At 38.1% G+C, this 19,362-nt stretch overlaps 1 protein-coding gene across 2 annotated transcripts; it reads left to right on the top strand.

Moving 5' to 3' along the window:
- Positions 1–240: 240 nt before the first annotated feature.
- slc7a9 (solute carrier family 7 member 9) lies at positions 241–10,859 on the top strand. Of its 2 annotated transcripts, XM_069173832.1 has the most exons (13): positions 241–281; positions 1,344–1,460; positions 3,025–3,172; positions 4,700–4,942; positions 5,596–5,721; positions 5,831–5,930; positions 7,043–7,087; positions 7,382–7,505; positions 7,758–7,861; positions 8,113–8,209; positions 8,465–8,614; positions 9,086–9,254; positions 9,381–10,859. In XM_069173832.1, the coding sequence occupies exons 2-13, from the start codon at positions 1,350–1,352 to the stop codon at positions 9,440–9,442; spliced, it is 1,479 nt and encodes a 492-aa protein (XP_069029933.1). In that variant the 5' UTR covers positions 241–281; positions 1,344–1,349; the 3' UTR covers positions 9,443–10,859. The 2 variants fall into 2 exon arrangements, with proteins under 2 accessions (XP_069029933.1, XP_069029932.1); XM_069173831.1 differs by lacking the exon at positions 241–281 and having other exon boundaries at positions 1,332–1,460.
- Positions 10,860–19,362: the final 8,503 nt, after the last annotated feature.

Here is a 19,362-nt window from a genome sequence, read left to right as displayed (position 1 = left end):
TTTTCCATAGTGTCTCTTTCCTTCTTTCTTGCTCTAACCCATCCCCCTTCTCATCCAGGGCTATCCAGGATGTCCAATCGAATTTGGGAACCTCCCACCAGAGGAGTGTGTTCAGTCTCAGGGAGCCCCAGGTTTTCATTTGCATCAGACATTCCTGCTCTCCTTCACTTAACTTGGCCCAACATCATTTATGGGGTTCACATCACTGCAAATGGGTTTGTAAAACAGCTACTTTCAAGGTTCATGGAGCATCACTGAGGTGGTTTAAGTCAAAGCCATATGTAAGTGAAAACATTTTTTGTATTTATTTGTCATGTCTCAAAGTTATTGTTCAACTTCCTTATCCTCAAGATATTCTGTGTGTAACAAGACAAGTTAAATATTATCACTGGGAGTGAATGTGGCAAACATCTCTTTCTTTCCAACTCTCTTTGTTAATGTTTGTCTCACCCTCAATCCGTTTATGTTTACTGGTCTTTAAACAAAGATTTAGACTACTAATTTAAGTAAGACATTTGCCTGAATAGAAAGACTACAGAGTGACATGGAAAATAGATTACATTTTTTGACCAAAGAAATAACCTGCTACTCTTACAAACCCATTGCACTTAAACACACAAGTCTGCTTCTTTTAAATACCAAGGTTCCTCAGAAAAGTATTGGCGCTTATTGCACAAAATGTGCTCACACTTACTGAATGTTTAAAAAAATAATTTTACAAATAACAAAATGATATAGCTCAAGATAAAAAAAAAAAAAAATCTCTTGGTACATATACTAAAATTTACAAGGATTTGACTTAATAACTCCACACAAAGTGGCTTATACAAGATGAATGACTTCCAGGAATTTATAGCAGTTCTCTTGCAATAAAGTGAAAATCCATCTTAAACCAGTAAAAAGACGTGAGTTGGTTTTCTAAAAGGCTTAACTTGGCAGCCCTTTCTTGAGCTGCTTCATTGATGGTTCGTGTAAGATATCACTTGATGAGGTAGATTTTATAGCTCGGAGTCACAGTGGCTCAGAGAACCTTGGGAAACAGTGCAAAGTGAAAATCAGTGCAGTAAATCCAAATCAGTACCTCTTACAGTAATAAAATCTGAAAAATTACTGGATTAAAAATGTAAATACATTTGGGTTTGGCTGTATTTTCACTGAGTTGTTTTGCTTGTGTGAGCCTCATTGTTTGGCCAAATTAGAGGAAACCTTTATTGCTGGTTGCAGGACAGTTCTCCCAGTAAACCTGATAACGTTCGATAAGGACAACAGAGATAATCTTGTAAAAGTTAACATCACTGGTGGGAAGTTTGTACACATAGTTGTGTTTTCTCATGCAACAACAGACTGCAATGGATGAAAGCAGCATCAGGAGGAGGAAGGAGTCACAAAATGGCTCCACTGGCCACAGTGGTCACACCAACGACAAGCCAGCTGTGAAGGCCACGGTGCTTCAAAAAGATGTGAGTGTGAATCTGTTTGCCTGTCCTTTATGTGTGTGTGGGATCCTGAGAACGAGTCTCAATAGATGTTCACACTGCAGGATCCCATCATCCATGCCTTTTTAAAGTAATGGGGGCAGGAACTGAGTACCAGGCAGTGCCACAGCAAGCGTCTCTACCCATTAACTCCACAATCATCCACTCAGCGGTGCTGTCCAGGCTCCATATAAGCTCCCTAAGCCCTGAAGTAAATTTTAGGGTGGCTGAAAGGGTTTCATTGAATAAAACAGGATTATTATCATAATGTTTCTAGATTATTGATTATTAGCACAACCTCATTTCTACCTTATTTGGTTAATTTAGAAAATAGTCTATAATAACAGTCATAATGTGTGTGTGTCGCTGGTGGGGAATGAAACTGAATTCCTTTCAAGTATCCATCCCAATTAAAAATGAACAAGAGTCACATGAACAAGAGTCTTCAGATGGATTTATGCACAATGGTGCTTTTAGCCTAATGCTCATTTCAACTTGCTGACATGCCCACAATAGCAATTTTATAATGCTAATTATCTCTGAACTGACAAGCCTGACTGGGAATGTGGGAAATATTATGAGTTTTGAGGGCCATATATCAAAGTTATGGTTTGACTGGGGTGTCGGTGGAAAAGCTAGGGGATCATGGAGGTCACTTAAGTTGAAATGGCCATGAAAGTTTGCGCCAATTCATGTAGATGTTGAATAATTTACGAGAAAAGTGATGATTATAACCTGCTGATAGTGCTACATGAAAAATTGGTGGGTTAAGTCAAGACTTAAGTTATTTGGATCTTATATGGATGCAGTGGATTGCAATCCATAAAGTAATATCTGAGACTTTTTTACCAAAACTCAAAAGTGTGAACGTTAGGGTGGGTATAGAGAACATGTCTCGGTAACATAAAGAAATCATGGCAAACTCTTTCAATTGTATTTCAGTCTGGACCAAAGATGTGGCCAACCTAACTGATTGACATTGCCAACCATACAACCACTCTGCTTGAGTGGCTAGAACATAAAGCTAATGTCCATAATTTTATAATCACATCATGGGACATCATGTATATGTTTAATTACTTCAAGCTGCAGTAACTGATTTAAGATACTATCAAGCTCATACTGATGTGGTGTTTGCTACATCGTCTACTCAAAACTAAGTCGACACATCAACATGAGAATCGTGCCTCGTGCCTCCTTGTAGCGGGTTCTTTCTGTCTTTAGTCTGTTCTTCAGCAAATTGACTTCAGATCAATCGGATTGAGATCAGGTGATTGACGTAGCCAGTAAAGGTTATTCCACCTCCTCTGAAAACTCTTTGTTTAGTTATTTGTGTGTGGATGTTAACCAACTCAAATTAAAGCTGAAAAGTGGAACTTTAATGTAAGATCCATTATTTTATTTCATAATAAAAATGCTTAAGCACAGAGACTAAATGCCACAAAAAGTGTAATTGCCTAAATACTTACCGTCAATCAATGTTGAGACAAAAGTTTTCTGAAAACAGTGGTGTAACATATTTACATTTTTTCTCTACATGTTTCCTCAGGTTGGTCTGGTGAGTGGCATTTGTCTGATTGTAGGGACAATGATTGGCTCGGGCATCTTTATTTCTCCGAAGGCTGTTTTGCTGTACTCTGGAGCTGTGGGACCCTGCCTCCTCATCTGGGCTGCCTGTGGCGTGTTATCCACTCTGGGTGAGACAACATTTGAACCGAAGCGTCACTGTTCAGCATCAGAGGGGTGTTGTTAGGTCAGGGTCTCATATCCTTTACAACTCATGTATGTAAATGAAAAACACAAAAAACAAATTTTTCAAAGGAAATTTTAGTGTTCTGGAAAGTCGACAGCAAAATCACAGTTTTGTCACCAGAACATTATGAATGAGTTGATGTTAGAAATCAGTTCAACATGGTCATCACAGCAGGTCTACTATCGTGGTAAGATTTGGCTTTTTGTAGCCAATTAAGATGTTACGATTATTTTCAGTGATGTAGACACACAATACAGAATGCACAAATGGCGGATTATGTGAAACATGTTCATCTCATCTAAATCACTGCGTTTTAAAGAGGTTCCAGCTTTCATACAAAGGGAAAGGTTTCAATTAGAAAATTATTTTCAGAAAGTTTTAAGAATATCTAATCACGATGACTGCTATTTCCCAAAAGAACAGCTGAGAACCTTCAGTAATTTCTGTTTGTGTATCATGTTATGGTGATATAAATTAATTAGTCATTACCAAGGCCACAACTGAGGCACTGACCATGGAAGAGTCGATGAAATGCCAAAACAAGCCCTATCTGAACAAGCAGCATCTCTGAGCCACTGTGGTGTTCAAAGTCGGTGACATGAGAAGTTATTACTTTGTCAACAATATTGTCAGGAATTCCTAGATAAGGAGAAAGTGATTGCTTCTATAAACTCAGCAGTTGTTGAACTGTTACATCAATGTGTTTGTTTATGTAACAGCAAATGGTATGCAAGTCATAGGATACTTTTTTGAATGACTGGATTAGTCTGTTAATTATCCCATATTTCAAATACACAGGACATTGTCCTTCAATATCCAGGTGGTAAATGTTAATCTTTATGGGGAACAAAAGGGATTAGTCTCCAAGTTTTTAGGGCAGCAACTTAACCGTCACTAAGATCACCAGACAAACATTTCCATGGGAAGTACTTTTTTTCACGTCACATGTCACATGAACCTTTATGACTGTAAATGTATTTCATCCATATTCACCTATCTCACAATGGTTTTGTCACACCTAACTTACACCCACAGACAGCAAAATCCCAGAAAAAGTTTCAAATCGAAAATAATCTTACAAATAAAACAATGTGTCTTTTACCAAATGTTTTCACTAAAGTAGAGTATTTATAAAATCTCCTGAAAAAAAAACACATTTTCTTTTCCATAAAAAAACTATTTATGTGTAAACATTGTCCTAAATTATTATCACCAAATTCTTACCATCAGTAACCTGTAGTCTTATAGTCTATTTTGTACTCTAAATTATTGGGGTTAAATTATAATGTTTGGGAATAACATGGATTAAGATTTGGCGTTGACTTCAAGAGCATTTGACATCACGATTGTTCAAACCATAATGTTGAGACCTTTTCCTTGAACCATACAAGAAAAGCTATTCCTCTCTATTAGTTTGTTTTAAACCTGTCTCTCTGTATTTGTGTGTGTGTCTGTATGTGTGGCTACACAGGAGCACTGTGCTATGCTGAACTTGGCACCATGATCACCAAATCAGGGGGAGAGTACTCGTATTTAATGGAGGCTTTTGGCTCCCTTGTAGCCTACCTTTACTCCTGGACCACTGTCATGGTGCTAAAGCCCTCCTCCTTCGCTATCATCACACTGAGCTTCGCAGAATACGCCTCTACTCCTTTCTACCCTGGCTGCAGTCCTCCTACGGTTGTCACCAAGAGTCTGTCAGCAGCAGCTATATGTAAGTTCATGCTTTAAATCAGTAAACCACAAACATCAAAGTAGTTGTTGTAGATTTTATTGGGGGTTATTATGTATCCTGCATTAAAACTGCATGCTTGTGATGTTATGGTCACTGTTGTGTAACAACAAAACATGTTGTCAAGCCTTTCAAGGTAAGTCATTTGACACTGCTACAATGGATAAGTATACAATAAAAAATGACTTACTTTGTCAGCTGGGCAGAAACATGACTTTATGAATGAATGTTATTGTTTCTGGTTTTGTAAATATGCAACATTATAAGGTCAGTACATGTCAGTGTTGTGTTTACAGCAGGCAGAGTTACAGCGGTTAGCCTTCCTGGTAATGCCATCAGGCTAACGAAAAATTACTGTAAATGTATCATGTACAGATGTGAAAAAAAACTAGCTTTGATTCGAGTTTAAATAAAGACATCTAACCTGCTAAAATATAGACGGTTTATAATGGGCTTGTCTGGGGACTGCAGTGCTCACAGGGACACAAGAGGCAACTTAGTTCACTAATCACTTATATTGGGATATTTGTCAAAGGAAAGAAAATTTTAGTATCATAAATAGTAACTCTTTTTTCTAAAGAAATTAAAATGTTCATCTGAGGCTGTAAATTATAAAATTTATTTTTTCTTCTCAGTGCTCATTGTCACCGTCAACTGTTTGAGTGTGAAACTGGCAAGCTACGTGCAGAACTTGTTTACTGCAGCCAAACTTTTCATCATTGTCATCATAGTGGTAGCAGGCATCGTTCTGTTGGCACAAGGTGGGCCTTATTGCACTTATCATTGCCTTCAATGTGTTTGCCCTTTGATTAAATGTTTAGTAACTGATAATTATAAGACTTAATATTTTTGTATAAATGTGTATTCCAGGAAACACTGAGACTTTGTCAAATGCCTTCGATGGCTCGTCAACATCTGTTGGATCGATTGGACTTGCGTTTTATAACGGGCTGTGGGCCTATGATGGATGGTAACAGTTTATCTTCACTTCACTTTGCCCTTTTACAGGCTGTGTGGGATTGACCACACTCCTCTTTGAAGGAATGCACTCTCTCAGCTGACACAATGAGTCTTTTACTGTTTTATTTTTTAATATGGAGCACTGTGTTCCTACTCGGCATTCAGAACTGAAAAGCCAAAATCTATTTTCATAGGACGGTGGTACCTGCTTATTAGATTTCTACTCTCTATCCTTGAGCCCTTTCTCTAGATGTGTGTATTCAACCCTCTAACAACCTTATTGTTATCTCCAGAATAGGCTGAGTTTCACATAGCGCACTTATGGAAACAATTAACCAGTGGAGGTACATTCCTTCACAGCAGATACTGTGGAGCCCAGATATCTGGCAGTGTAGATCTCTGCCTTGCTGATGGAATTCATTGCAATACTTTTAGGTTCAAAGGAAGCAGCCCTGTCAGTTTTTCCTGCAGGTCTTGTGTGAATCAGATGCATGCAGAGACAGTTTATGTACCTTGGAACTGGAACTGAAAGATCACAAGCAGTGTCTCCCGTGTCTATCCCTCGACTGGTATAACCATGAGTCACTGTCTACTCACCTTTGTCTATATTGAAAGGATGCATTGCTTGAATGTTGATTTTTTTATTTATTTTTTGGTCTTTGCTGAATTTGTGTAGTCAGTAAACCGTGTCTGTGACAATTTAGGGAGGTATTTGTACATTTTAGAGTGTGGTGAGGTGTTCACTGATCATTCCGATTAGTCATGAGTGTCATATTTTTGTGTTAGTTTCTGCACTATAACACTGGGGTTTCCACGACATGTCTTGGGTGTCCTATGTTGTAAACATCTCTTAGTTTCTAGTTGGCCTCCCTCCATCTTCTCCTCCTCTGTGGTGAAGGAGTGTGAGCAGAACATTGTTGGCTCACTTAGGTTTCTGACTATGTGAGGATGATTTCAAAGCATACATACTCCCTCTCTCTTCCACAGGGTCAGTAAAACTGGGCTTTAATGTGTCACTGAGCAAGTGCATACAAATACCATGGTACTGCCCTGCAGAGGACACTGAGCTTTCAGAGCATATATATGATGCATTTGTTGTTTTTCATTCTATTGTTTTCCCAGGAATCAACTGAATTTTATTACAGAGGAGCTGAAAGACCCCTACAGGTACAAACTTATCTTTAAGATGTCCTAGTGTTTACATAATAGATTTTGAGATTATTGTACAATTCAAGTCGACTGTAGACAAAGTCAGAGTTGCATATTTTAAAAGGCTGTACACCCTTGAAGTGCAGCTGAGTTCATACCAGTAGATTGGACAAACAAAGTGTGCTTTTTAAGATTTTAAAAAGATAATTTTTGATTAAGCGGAGTGTATATTTGGTAAGATTTAGAGAATAAATATACAGTACAAATTATTACCCTTTAAAATAGATTTTTTTTTTTGTCAATTATTCTTAGGAATTTGCCACTGGCCATCCTCATTGGGATTCCTTTGGTCTCTGTGTGCTATGTGTTGGTCAACGTTGCTTACTTCACTGCTATGACCACCACCGAATTGCTGTTGTCTCCAGCTGTTGCCGTGGTAAGGATATTAGAAAGTTGCTATGGAGTTTTAAAATTAGTCTGTAATAACTTATCAGTGTGGTGTAAAATTAAATATTAATAGACATTAATGAGAACTTTCCTAAAGGAGCCAGCCTTTGGTTTTCATCTGAATTGTGTATAATGTGTTTAACTTTTGCTTTATTCCAGAGAACTTTTGATTAAATCTCAGTAACAGTCCATTTAACCTGCTTCCATTTTTTTTCTGAAGGATTTGTTTATGCCTCCTTAGACTTTTGGAGACAGAGTCCTTTACCCCCTGTCTTGGATTGTTCCTCTCTTTGTTGTCTTTTCAACATTTGGCTCTGCTAATGGAAGCTGCTTCACAGCTGGCAGGTAAAAAAGACTACTGTCGAATTCAACTTGAAACATAGAACCTGAAGGATACATTTTCTCTGTCTGCATGTGTAAAACTGCTTGATGAGCATATTCGAGTGAACGTGTGTGAGAAAGAAACACATAAATTTGAAAGTGAAAGTGAGGTTCTGATTTCCTGCGAAGACTTTGAGCAATAAAACAAAAGTTGCTGCCACAGAAGTACAATTGAACAACAACAGAACACATTTTCTATGTTTATCTCCCCCTAGACTGGCTTATGTATCTGGCAGAGAAGGTCACATGGTGAAAATCTTATCCTATATTAGTCTGAAGCGCTACACTCCTTTGCCTGCTCTCGTCTTCAACGTGAGTCCAACTTACTAAAAGAGTTCCTTTTGTATACCTAAACATTAACACCTATAATGGTCTCACATATTCATGTGATTTTTTTTCATGTTTAAACCTTTGCATATTCCTTCACTGTGTTTATTATTGTTTGCAACAACTTAAATAAGCTAACAAATCCTTTGGGGAGTTTACATTTTTTTAAATATTATAATATTATATGAGGGTTCAGATAAATACAATAAACTATCCACTGTGTTTTTTTCTCCATTGTAGGGTGTTTTGTCTATTATCTACATTATCCCCTCAGACATCAACACCCTCATTAACTACTTCAGCTTTGCTCAGTGGCTGTTCTATGGTCTAACAGCACTGTCTCTCATCGTCATGCGTTTCACCAGGAAGGAACTCCACAGACCAGTGAAGGTGAGGCCTACTGGTTGACGAGTTTTCAGTTTCAGCTACACTTTTATGTTGTTTTGGGTCAAAAGTTTTACTTTCTAATGTGGTCCAATGTTATGTTTTGGAGATTGAATCAAGTCATTGATGTTCATATGCAGTTAAAAGTCTTATTAATTGATTTGGTAGCGATACATTGTTAACAGGACACGTCAACTAATCAATAACCTAAACCTCAATAAATAAGACTTAATTTCTGAAAGCTTAATTAAGCTTTTGAACAACATCTTTTCTCATCTTTTTTTCAACTGGTTGATCATAAATTGGTCTCATTCTTTGCTGATGTTTTTATTGGTTGAAAATTAAGTTGATATTTGACTCACAGCGGGATCATGTTTTATTTGTTTTAGCTAGGGTTGTGGCAGTAGTCTAGCACAGCAAATCAGCAGCAAAAGTAAAGGGTAAACACTTCCTGTGTACTTGTGTGATCACTTGAAGGTACCGATTGTCATACCAGGCCTAATTGTCCTGGTGTCCTGCTACCTCGTCTTGGCCCCCATCATCGAGAAGCCGGAACTGGAGTACCTCTACTGCACCATCTTCATCTTGAGCGGACTCCTCCTTTACTACCCTTTTGTTTACCGGAAATGGGCACGCAAAATCATGAGTAAGTTTACATTCAAAATGTGTCTGTTGATCCTCATAACTGTCAAAAGAAAAGAGTAAGGATGTGATCAAAAGATAGACACTGAAATGTGTAGCACTGTGACCTTTGACCTTTATTTCTCTATAGGGCCCATCACCATGCATCTCCAGTTGCTAATGGAAGTAGTTCCTCCTGAGAAAGTTGAATGACAAGGGACAACCAGGTCAGCCTCTTCTGGTTTGCTGAGTCGTGAGAGATGTCCTGCCTGGTCCTGACCTAGATGGTCAGAGTCAAAAATCATAGCTCACTCCTGTTGGAAAGCTCCCTGACAAACATAAAAGTGCTATACTACTGTATGCTTGTGAACCTGTGTACCAGGTTAAAATGAAATCATTTGAAGTTTGGTTTCAGCTCTCAGAAATAGTTTTTCTGGAGCTCCTCCCACTGGAATACCTCTTTATGAGACAGGATATACGGTAAAGTACAAAACAAGAAAGATCAGAGACAGAATTTCACATTAAAATACACAATTTATTTGTGAATACAACCAACAATTGCAATCACTTTAAAGATATCCTCATGTCGACACATTGCAGAAATGTTTTTATTTGGCCAAAGATCGCTTAATGTAGAGCTGCTGAAGGATTTAGATATGCATGAATCTGCATTTGAGCAAAGGGAAAGGGTAAACATATTAAATGGATTAAGGAAAGAAGCAAATGAAGGCTCGGCATGTCATGCCACAAGATGTAAATTTGTTTTGCTTCTGAAGTCGTAACCAGAAAAATCTGAGATTTGATGTATTTTGTAACAAGCTCTACTTGAGTGATACAGTAACGATGCCGTTTTGTGTTACCTTGTGTTTTTTTTAAATGTTTTTTTTATAGTTATTAATATTGTTGAACATGGCATGTACATGGGAAAGAAACAATTCATGACCCCAGCAAATATCCCAACTGTGTCTTCCTTATCTGATTGCTGCTTCAGCTGAATATAATTTTAAATACTTTTTTGAATATTCTCTTTTCTGCAGTCTGAACTCATAAAATTATTGTCGAGTGCGAATAGGGAAGTTTGATAAGATTTATTTGCTTTTGATTTAATAGGTACTCATGCTTGTTTACCACAAATACAGACACAGTAAGTACAACACACACGCTAACTAGGGCAACAATACTTTTAATACATTTTTTTTAAATGCAGCTAATGCTGAATATTAAGTTGAATGTCAATGTGATCATAAGGATAAAAAGTCAGAAAGCACCTGCTGAATTTCTGGTTCATGAGTCTGAAGTGCTGGTGTACTTTTTTGATAATACGACTGTTTGCTGTCCTGGCTCCTAAATGGTGGAATGAGCTCCCCAATGACATCAGGACAGCAGAAACTCTGTACATCTTCCGCCGTAAACTAAAAACACACCTCTTCCGACTTTACCTTGAGCAGTAGAACTTTAGTAGCACTTAAAATGACACTTACTGATAGCACTTTGTAGTTTGGTTTTCTTGAAGAAATTGTATTTTCTTGATTCCTGTTGTTCTGGGTTTTGTACCCTCATGGTTGAAATGCACTTATTGTAAGTCGCTTTGGATAAAAGCGTCAGCTAAATGAAATGTAATAATACAATTTTGTTCAAATGCAAACGAATGACATTTTTTTTTTTGCAAATCACACATGATTGTTTGAACATATTACTCATGAAAAGGGACCTCTGACAGCATCAGCTGACATAATGTGCCAAGTTTAGCTACTGTCTAGTATTACAGGACTGGTCAAAGTTTGGTTTATACTTTCTTGATTTTAGCAATCAGAGAAACAACTTTATCTTACAGAATGTGCCATTAACGCAAACTGTAAACTACTTCAGAAATTATGTTTAGTTTGACGTAAGATGTTGGGCTTTACCATATTGGTATACTACATGACCACTGTGAGAGGCTTTGCTAATATTTTCTTAATGTCACAGTCATAAGGATTATCCACCAGATGTCAGTACAGCACTGATATATACACTACAAAGGCATAAAGGATCTGTACTGTCATCCTCATATTTTAATACCATAAATATTTTTATGTGTATTTAATAGTATATAAAATAATACTATTTTATATTACCAACTAATGTCAAATATTGTGATAATTAGCAGTTGTATTTGCTGCAATAGGAGTAAAAGGGTGAGGAAGAGAAACAGTAGCCTTTATTATTGTTGCTGTTATTATAAGAACTGATAGAAAAACGTTGTGGTTGAAATGCTATCGGAGAGGACAGGATGTGGAAATCAAAGTTAGAGGAAAGAGTTTCTGGCGAAGAAAGAGAAAAGACTCGCGCAGAAACTCCATTTGGTGTTTGTTGCCCTCTTGTGGCACACAGCAAGGATGTGTTAGTTCATCCTCTTAAGCAAGAGAAAAGGTTTTCAACAGTCGATGCCAGTCAGTCACTCTGAATTGGCGGTGGACATTGGGCAATTGCAGAGAGGCTGCTTCCTAACTTCTGCCAAATTATGTTGGAACAGCCTCTAGGAGCAGCAGGCAGGTTGTGTAGCCTGTTGTGTTTGGCTCTGTTTAAATGTGTATGGTGTTTTTGTCCTGCACAACCAACTCAACAGGTCCCACATTAAGATAAATAAATGTTGACAAAATGCAGGGCACTCCTGTAAATGGCTTGCCCAAAGATGAGCCATACTCCAGTGCACATAGCTGTAATGTAACATAATGGCGCCAGCTTATTCCATCATATCTCCTCCTCCTAAATTTGGGGTTTGAAATGTTGCACTAAGGAGAGACGAGCAGTTACATTCTGTTTCATCACTCTTTAATGGGCATTGGGTTCCAGGGTGAAAGAAACAACATTTTCATTTAGAGAATGGGCAGAAAAAGTAAAACAATCTGAATTTACAATAAGTTCTGTCTTTATGTGTTGTTAGTGCTTTTGAGATGATGAAAAAACAACTCTCCATTCAGTGTTAGTGCTGTTTAGGGGTTTGATGGTATTACAGAATGAGGTGAGTAACTTTTTTTCTGTGAAAGATCACGTTCAGAGATCTACACTTAACTTCCTGTGATCACAAGATGATTTGAATTGGGAATCTGGTAGATGTGTGTCTTCATAAATGACAGTGCACCTTTCAAAATGAAGTACTGTTTATCTTGAGGTTGCTGGTGTGGGGGCTGGGCAGCTGAAGTAGTTTACTTCTAAATTCAAAGTCTATAAAAATAGGTCTTTTTCACAGCTGTGCTTTGACTTGTCATCACTACAGGAAAAGCACAGGTATGTTTATGATGACCTAGTTTCATTAAGTGCCCCAGTCAGCCATGATGGTGAACCAGCATGCACAAAACCAGGACCTCCCCTAAGTGGGATGCAGCCATTGTTAATACACCTGTGCTTTGTTGCCGTGAAAAAGGTTTATAAATCAAAGAAAGAGAGAGGACTCTAATCAGCAGAAGGTGGTTTTAACAAATTGCAAGCATTACTCAAGTAATGCTTGTTACAGGTAAAGTAAAAAGTCAAAGAGCAGGAAAAGGCAAAAACTCAGGAACTGCAGAGGTCATACACAAGATGTAATAAGCTGGAAACCAATGTTTTCACAAAGAGGAACAAAAACGTCACAGTCTGATCTGACAACTGAAAGGTGAAGAGGCAGAATTAATTACAGAGTGCTGGTGGGATAATGAGGCACAGGTGAGAATGAGTACTGAATGGAAAAAGGGGCAGGAAGTAAAACACAGCAGACACAATGGGGGAATAATTTCAAAATAAAACAGGAAACCCCCAAAACTAAAAGGCAGAACTATGACAGTCATAAGTATATGCCTGCTTAATCAAGTTCATACAAATTGTGTTTCAAAATAAGTAATAATACTTATAATAATAAATAAAGTAGAAATAAAACAGTGGTGGAAGAAGTACTCAGATCAAGTAAAATCAGAACATACTAAAACATATGTTCTGCTGTAACATGCACCCATCATAGATATATTATCATAAAATGTATACCATGTTTGCTTTTCATAATAATTTGTGTATTTGTATAATTGTATAAGTGTGTGAAGTCATGAGATGATTTATGGGAGGAAAGAAGAAAAAACAGGTTTCTTTGACACTGATATATTTTAATTTGTTTGGCTTTTCTCCAATCTTTTGCGAAATATTGGAAAATGTTATCTCTGTGGACTGCAAACAGCTCAGATATGTAGGTATCTGAAAGGTGAAAGCTCTCAAAAGGAGGGTTTTTTGGAAGGGGACACAAGCCAAAGGTTTGGTTGCTGGTGTGCTTAGTCTTAAAAATGTGATGTCTTTTATAATCTTTTTTACTTTTTAATCTTAATCTGTAAAGTAAGGACTAATTTTGCCCATCAAATAACTGCAGTAGAACAAAAGGTAGAGGAGTATTAGGTTAGTTCTTGATAAATCTACTTCGCTCTTTTTTGTGACTACTTTAGATGCACATTCAGAGGTTTTAATATATTAAATTTGATCAACCTATTATTACAAAAAACTACACAAGGAAATTTTAGGAAAGTATCGGTGTATGACAAATAGGACATATAAGATTGTGATTGTGCTTTTGGACCCCTGTTGGCTGACTTCCCAGCAAACACAACTCTCCCCAGAGTGTTTTCTTCTCTTTGACTGACCAGCATATTTGGGGAGTGTGAATAGAAACCACAGCACCCATAAAAACCTCATACCAGAATGGAGGAATACATTTAACCTCTATGCAGCTGAGAACAAACTTTCACATCCTCAAACCAAAACATTTCAGGATGACTATCTGAATTTAACAACTTTTCTGAGAGGTGAGGTGCTGGTCTTGTAAGCTTGCGGTGGTATAATCAAGTGTGGTTCATTCTGTCTATTAATTGCTGACTGTGGCATGTCTTAATCAAACTTTGCATTGGTGCACTGGTAGATTGATTGAACATTAATATGTTAAATATTCTGATGAAAGTGAATGTGCCCTCTGATTTAGACACATTCTGCACATATGAATGCAGCCTTGCCAGCATAGACACACACACACACACACACACACACACACACACACACACACACAAGTACAGTACACTCAAATATCATCTCGTTAAAGGATAGACAGCTCTGATGAGAACTCATCTGCATATTATTATCATCACATTACTGTGCTTTTCCAATCAGTTACTGAATTAGCATTTGGATTAGAGCCTCGCAATCATTCAGCGACCTTTCCAAAAACTACATTATAATGTGTCACTAATGAACATATGCTAAATGAGGTCTGTCCTTGTTCTGGTTGTTTTTTGGATTATCAGAAATAATTCTTCGAGATTTCACAGAATTAAAAGTATTTGATAGTTGATTTCATTTGTGAAAAAGTCCATCAAGGTTTATCTAACATCCATAACACTTGACTGGACTCATTCAGCATTTGCTCCGCTGAGTATTTAGTGATATTAAATCAGACTTAATGGTTAGAACTGCCTGTAATTCCTGAGTTGAACTCCAAAGTGGGTCTAGAAAATGCACTCAGCTCAGCTATTTTGGCACCTGAGGGTAGAGAAAAGTCACAGTGAAAAACAACCCTTTTGTAGAGTCCAAGAACCAACAATATCATCTAGCAGAGGAGCCTTTTTTGTCAACATGACCCGTTTTCCTCCATTGGAGGGCACACTTGAATAAGCAGTGGCAGTGAAGGGAGCCAGAGACATTTCATGTACATGGTGATCCTTTTACAGTCCATGATTCACATCCATTTTTCACAAATTCCTTGGATTTGTGGCTTACCCTCACCTGGCACTGGTCCCAGAAATGTTCTGGCATTACTTTTAATGTTAAGAACGTGATGAAAAAAATGCTCTTCGTTTTAATTATTAGGTTTCAAGTGACTGCTCTCTTACTAATCATTGATATCTTAATATTATATTATAATTAATAACTTAGTTCGACAGCCTTTCTCATGCCATCATGAATGTCTGTGTCTTTCGAATTAACTCAGTAATGTCAGCTACAAAGCAAAATAAAGTTTTCTGACATTAGCTGTCATACTATATACACTGTTGACTGGACCGGGCTGTTGCAGTGTACTGAACAGAACAAGGGTGTGTTTTATTCAGGTACCATTGAAGCTCCCAAAAATGTTATATTTGTTATTGTTTTCAGATAAAACCAAAATTTGTGACCGTGATCACACCTTGATGAAGTACTACCACTCTTTAAGAATGTCTGATCATTTACAAAGTGTTTTGAAATACTGTTTAGCTATATTTCTGTTGTACATTATTTGTATTATATGATACTTAAAAAATATGTAAGAATACAAGGCATTTTAAGTAAGTACTAATTTAAATTTGAAATACCTTTTTCCTGTTTCTCTGACACTCAAAACTCTCTCAAATCCAAAATATTTGGCATCTATGGTTGCCTTGCTGCACCACTCACACAGAACACACCCGCTCACTAATCTAAATTGCTTTATTTGCTTGATGTTTCATATAGTACCAGGTGTGGATGAGGATACTGCTGTTGATGAATTGTTAATAACCCGAGCTGACCTCTGTTCTCTCTGTCCACTTAACAGGGTTATACAATAAAAAAATGACTTCTGTCATGACTCCTGCATCATTTAGTGGAGTGACAATTAATTTCAACAGTAGGCTGAACATTTTTCTCTTTATGTATCCATACTTTCTCTTTCTGCACTATCCATCCTTTCCACTGTCTTCTCCTTGTTAACCTCTTCTCTGCTTACTTCCCTTCTCTCTCCCCTTGCACACTTGCATAGATACACCCCCACTCCCCCCCCATCTTTCTCCTGCCAGGATTTTCACTGTATTCCCTTTGATCTTCCTCTTCCTCCCCTCTCCTTCCCGTCTTGAGGCTCCTCACTAACTTTAATTGAGCAACTTAAAGATCAGTGTCAGAGGCCATCATAAACAATCACTCACAAGTGAAACCACAGTTCATCACACCGTCTATGTGAGTGTGTGTGAGCAAAATATAAAATGTAAGTACATGTATATATGCACGTTTGTGTGTGTACATCCCAAATTTGTATGCACATACTGTAAATTGTCGACTGTGTTTGTTTGTGAAAATATCAGGGGTCAGGAGCTGGAATTCAACATGTTAAATCGTGCTGCTTGCTAATTGTGTTGCTGTGCATGCTCCGCTTTTGCACCCACTGTAGTTTCTAGCTGTTTAGCAGCTCTTTGATCAGCAGATAGTGAGAGGGTAGGGAGGCTGGGCATGCTGGCTTCTCTGCCTGATGCACGGGTGGCTTAACTACACATTCTGCATATAGTGGGAGGGTGGATTTTTGGTGTGTGTGTGTGTGTGTGTGTGTGTGTGTGTGTGTGAATAGTGTATATATGTGAAAGAGAGTCAAAAAAGAAGAGTTAAAGGTGCATCATAAACAGGATGAAAACAGACATCGGTAAAGAAAGACGGCGTATGACGTGAAAGAGAGAAAAAGAGAATAGAATAGAGAAAGTAAGAGAAAAGAAGGGGGGAAAAAAATAATGGGCGTTTTGTATGAAGGAGTGCAAACAGCTTTTACTGGCTGCCTGGCAGGGTCCTCTGATGTTTATCCTGCCTGTGTGTACTTCTAAACACTGCCTCCAGCCACTGCTGCTTCACAGTCAACTTATGATCTCTCAGCTCCTTGTCAAAGAGGGTTTTCCTCGTCTGTTAATGAGCATTTGCAGTTGAAAATAGAATATTGATAAAAAAAAAAAAAGCATTTGCACTTAGCGTCATTTGACCGAGTTCAATCAACACATGGCAAGTGCAATAAATTACGCTGCATTGCCAATAGTTTCAAAAAAGATGTAGTGTGAGGAGTGAGACAAGAGAACTTAAAATAATTATTCAAAGGAGTCTACATCGACTGTCCTCATCCAACCCAGATTTTCTTTTCAACTATAAGGAGAATAGTTATGTCATTGTGTAATTATTAAATATCACTGAAACCTTGACATCAGTAAGTATTATGTTTAGCTAACACATAAGAACCAATATCCATACTCTAGATATTCATCCATCCAATATCTATACCCACTTTATCCTGTACAGCCTGTGGAGCCCATTCCAACCCTCTGTAGGCAAAGGTGGGATACACCCTGTCACAGGGCAAACACAGAAAGGAACACATTTACTCACGCTCACATTCACAATTTAAAATCCCCAATTAACCTAATGTACATGTCTTCACATCCCGTGCACTGGACTGTGGGAGGAAGCCGGAGTACCTGGAGAAAACCCACACAGGCACCGGGAGAACATGCAAAGGCAACACAGAAAGGCCCCACCCAGCCTTCTTGCAGTAAAGCGACAATGATAACCACTGCACCATGATGCTGCCCTACTCCAGATATTCAAATCAATGATGCTGTTTTCATAGTTGACTTAACTTGGTAGCCTAATCCTTTTTTCTCATATAGGCCCTCAGTACAAATCTACAAGCTTGACATGCTCTGTGTCCTCCAGTCAGTAATAGCCAGCCTGCCCATCTGGGGATGACATTAAAAGATAACAAAGATTCTCCTTTATGGACAAATGTGTTTTCCATAGATTTCCCATACAATCCGTATCAGCATGTTGATGAGAGCCTGCCTCTCATATTAGCAACCATGAATCAACTGTCATCATCGACACATGGGCTAATGCAAGTATAGTTGGGTAATCAGCAACTGTACAGGCTGTGATTTGTTATCAAACCTATAAATAAAGATTTTACTTTGGTTGCACGAGGGCTGTGATGTAAAATATTGATTAGGCCATACTGGGTTATGCTCAACATAAATTAGATTCACAGCAAAATTTAACCCCTTCACCTGTAACATAAACACAGAGTTTCTGCTTCTTTGATGTGAAAATCAATTTGTTTGTGGCTGAAACCTTCGGTTGGTGGTGGTATCAAGGACATTTTTCATTGCAGTTTTACATGGCTGTGGTGCTGTCCTTCAGTGTGAACAACAAAACATCACTAACCATACCCCTCAGTGACTAAGAGGAGGTCAAGAGACTGTCAATATATTCTGTTATGCTGGATCTGAAATTAAATACAGGCTTTAACATATCAAAGATACTCAATAACAAGGAGAGCAATGCTCAACATTTAATTTCACTATTCTAGGTATCTTCAGCGAGCTGAATTTTCTAACCCATGTTTGATCCAGTGTCTAATTAATTCCTTAAGTTCTTGTGTTTATTGCGGGGGGAGGGGGGGGGGTATACGGTTTGTGAGGAGAGGGGATCTGTCTTTGAAGTGGTGTTCGCCAAATCTCTAGAGGACAACCAAGCCTGAGGCTGGACTCGGGCTGTGGGGAAGGAAGCAACAACCGATTCTCCACTGCAGGGCCAAAACTGGGGCTTGCCATGGCCCTGTTTGCTACACTGAATTGCCTCTGTTATCTGTTTATTTGAAACAATATATCCCACCAGAAATATAATGTCTTAAGGTGGCAAAATGTCAACAGTGAAAAGACTAAAAGTTTGCTTTGAATGAGACTGAGCAGCAAATAACAACTAAAGCTTTGCTAGCATTGTTATGCCCTGCACTAGAATAAAGGCTCTTAGCAACACTGAAAAACGACGTTCTGCTATCCTCTGCGGTATACCCCTCCCTCTGCCTAACTAGCTAATGAAGTATCGGCTATCTATCTTCATTTCACCCAGGGCCCACTTGTCCTTCCCTGCAGACAGAAGCCACTTCTTGGCAGGTCTTGCTGAGGGGAATCCAAACCTCCTGGCTCTAAAGTAAAGTGCTGCGTTCTTCTGAAAGTCATTTTGAGGTGAAAAACAGAACTCAGTGATGGTATTTATGTTGTTGTATAAGACAGCACCATCAATATCTGTGAATATTGAACAACCCTTTTCCTGTAAGCTTCAAACCAGATAGCTATGTCTGTAATCATCTATGATATCAGCAAAACAACTGTTTTCCTCACAAATTGCTGACTGATATTGTGAAACATTTGCTCAAAATTAATCTCACAACCTTTAAATGAATCTTGAATTAACTTTGAGGTAGGTTGAACCTTTTGACTATCTAATTTTTGTATCTTTGACCTACAACCACACTTCAAAACCAACAACACTATTTGCTGTTAATAACATAGGCTAATGTATGTAAAGTAGTCTTTGCAAAACTG

Source organism: Embiotoca jacksoni, unplaced genomic scaffold, assembly GCF_022577435.1.
Source record: "Embiotoca jacksoni isolate LCO1_2020_lvr unplaced genomic scaffold, fEmbJac1.0.p SCAF_6, whole genome shotgun sequence".
Taxonomy (NCBI): Eukaryota; Metazoa; Chordata; class Actinopteri; family Embiotocidae; genus Embiotoca; species Embiotoca jacksoni.
This window is presented reverse-complemented; position numbering and strand designations above follow the sequence as displayed.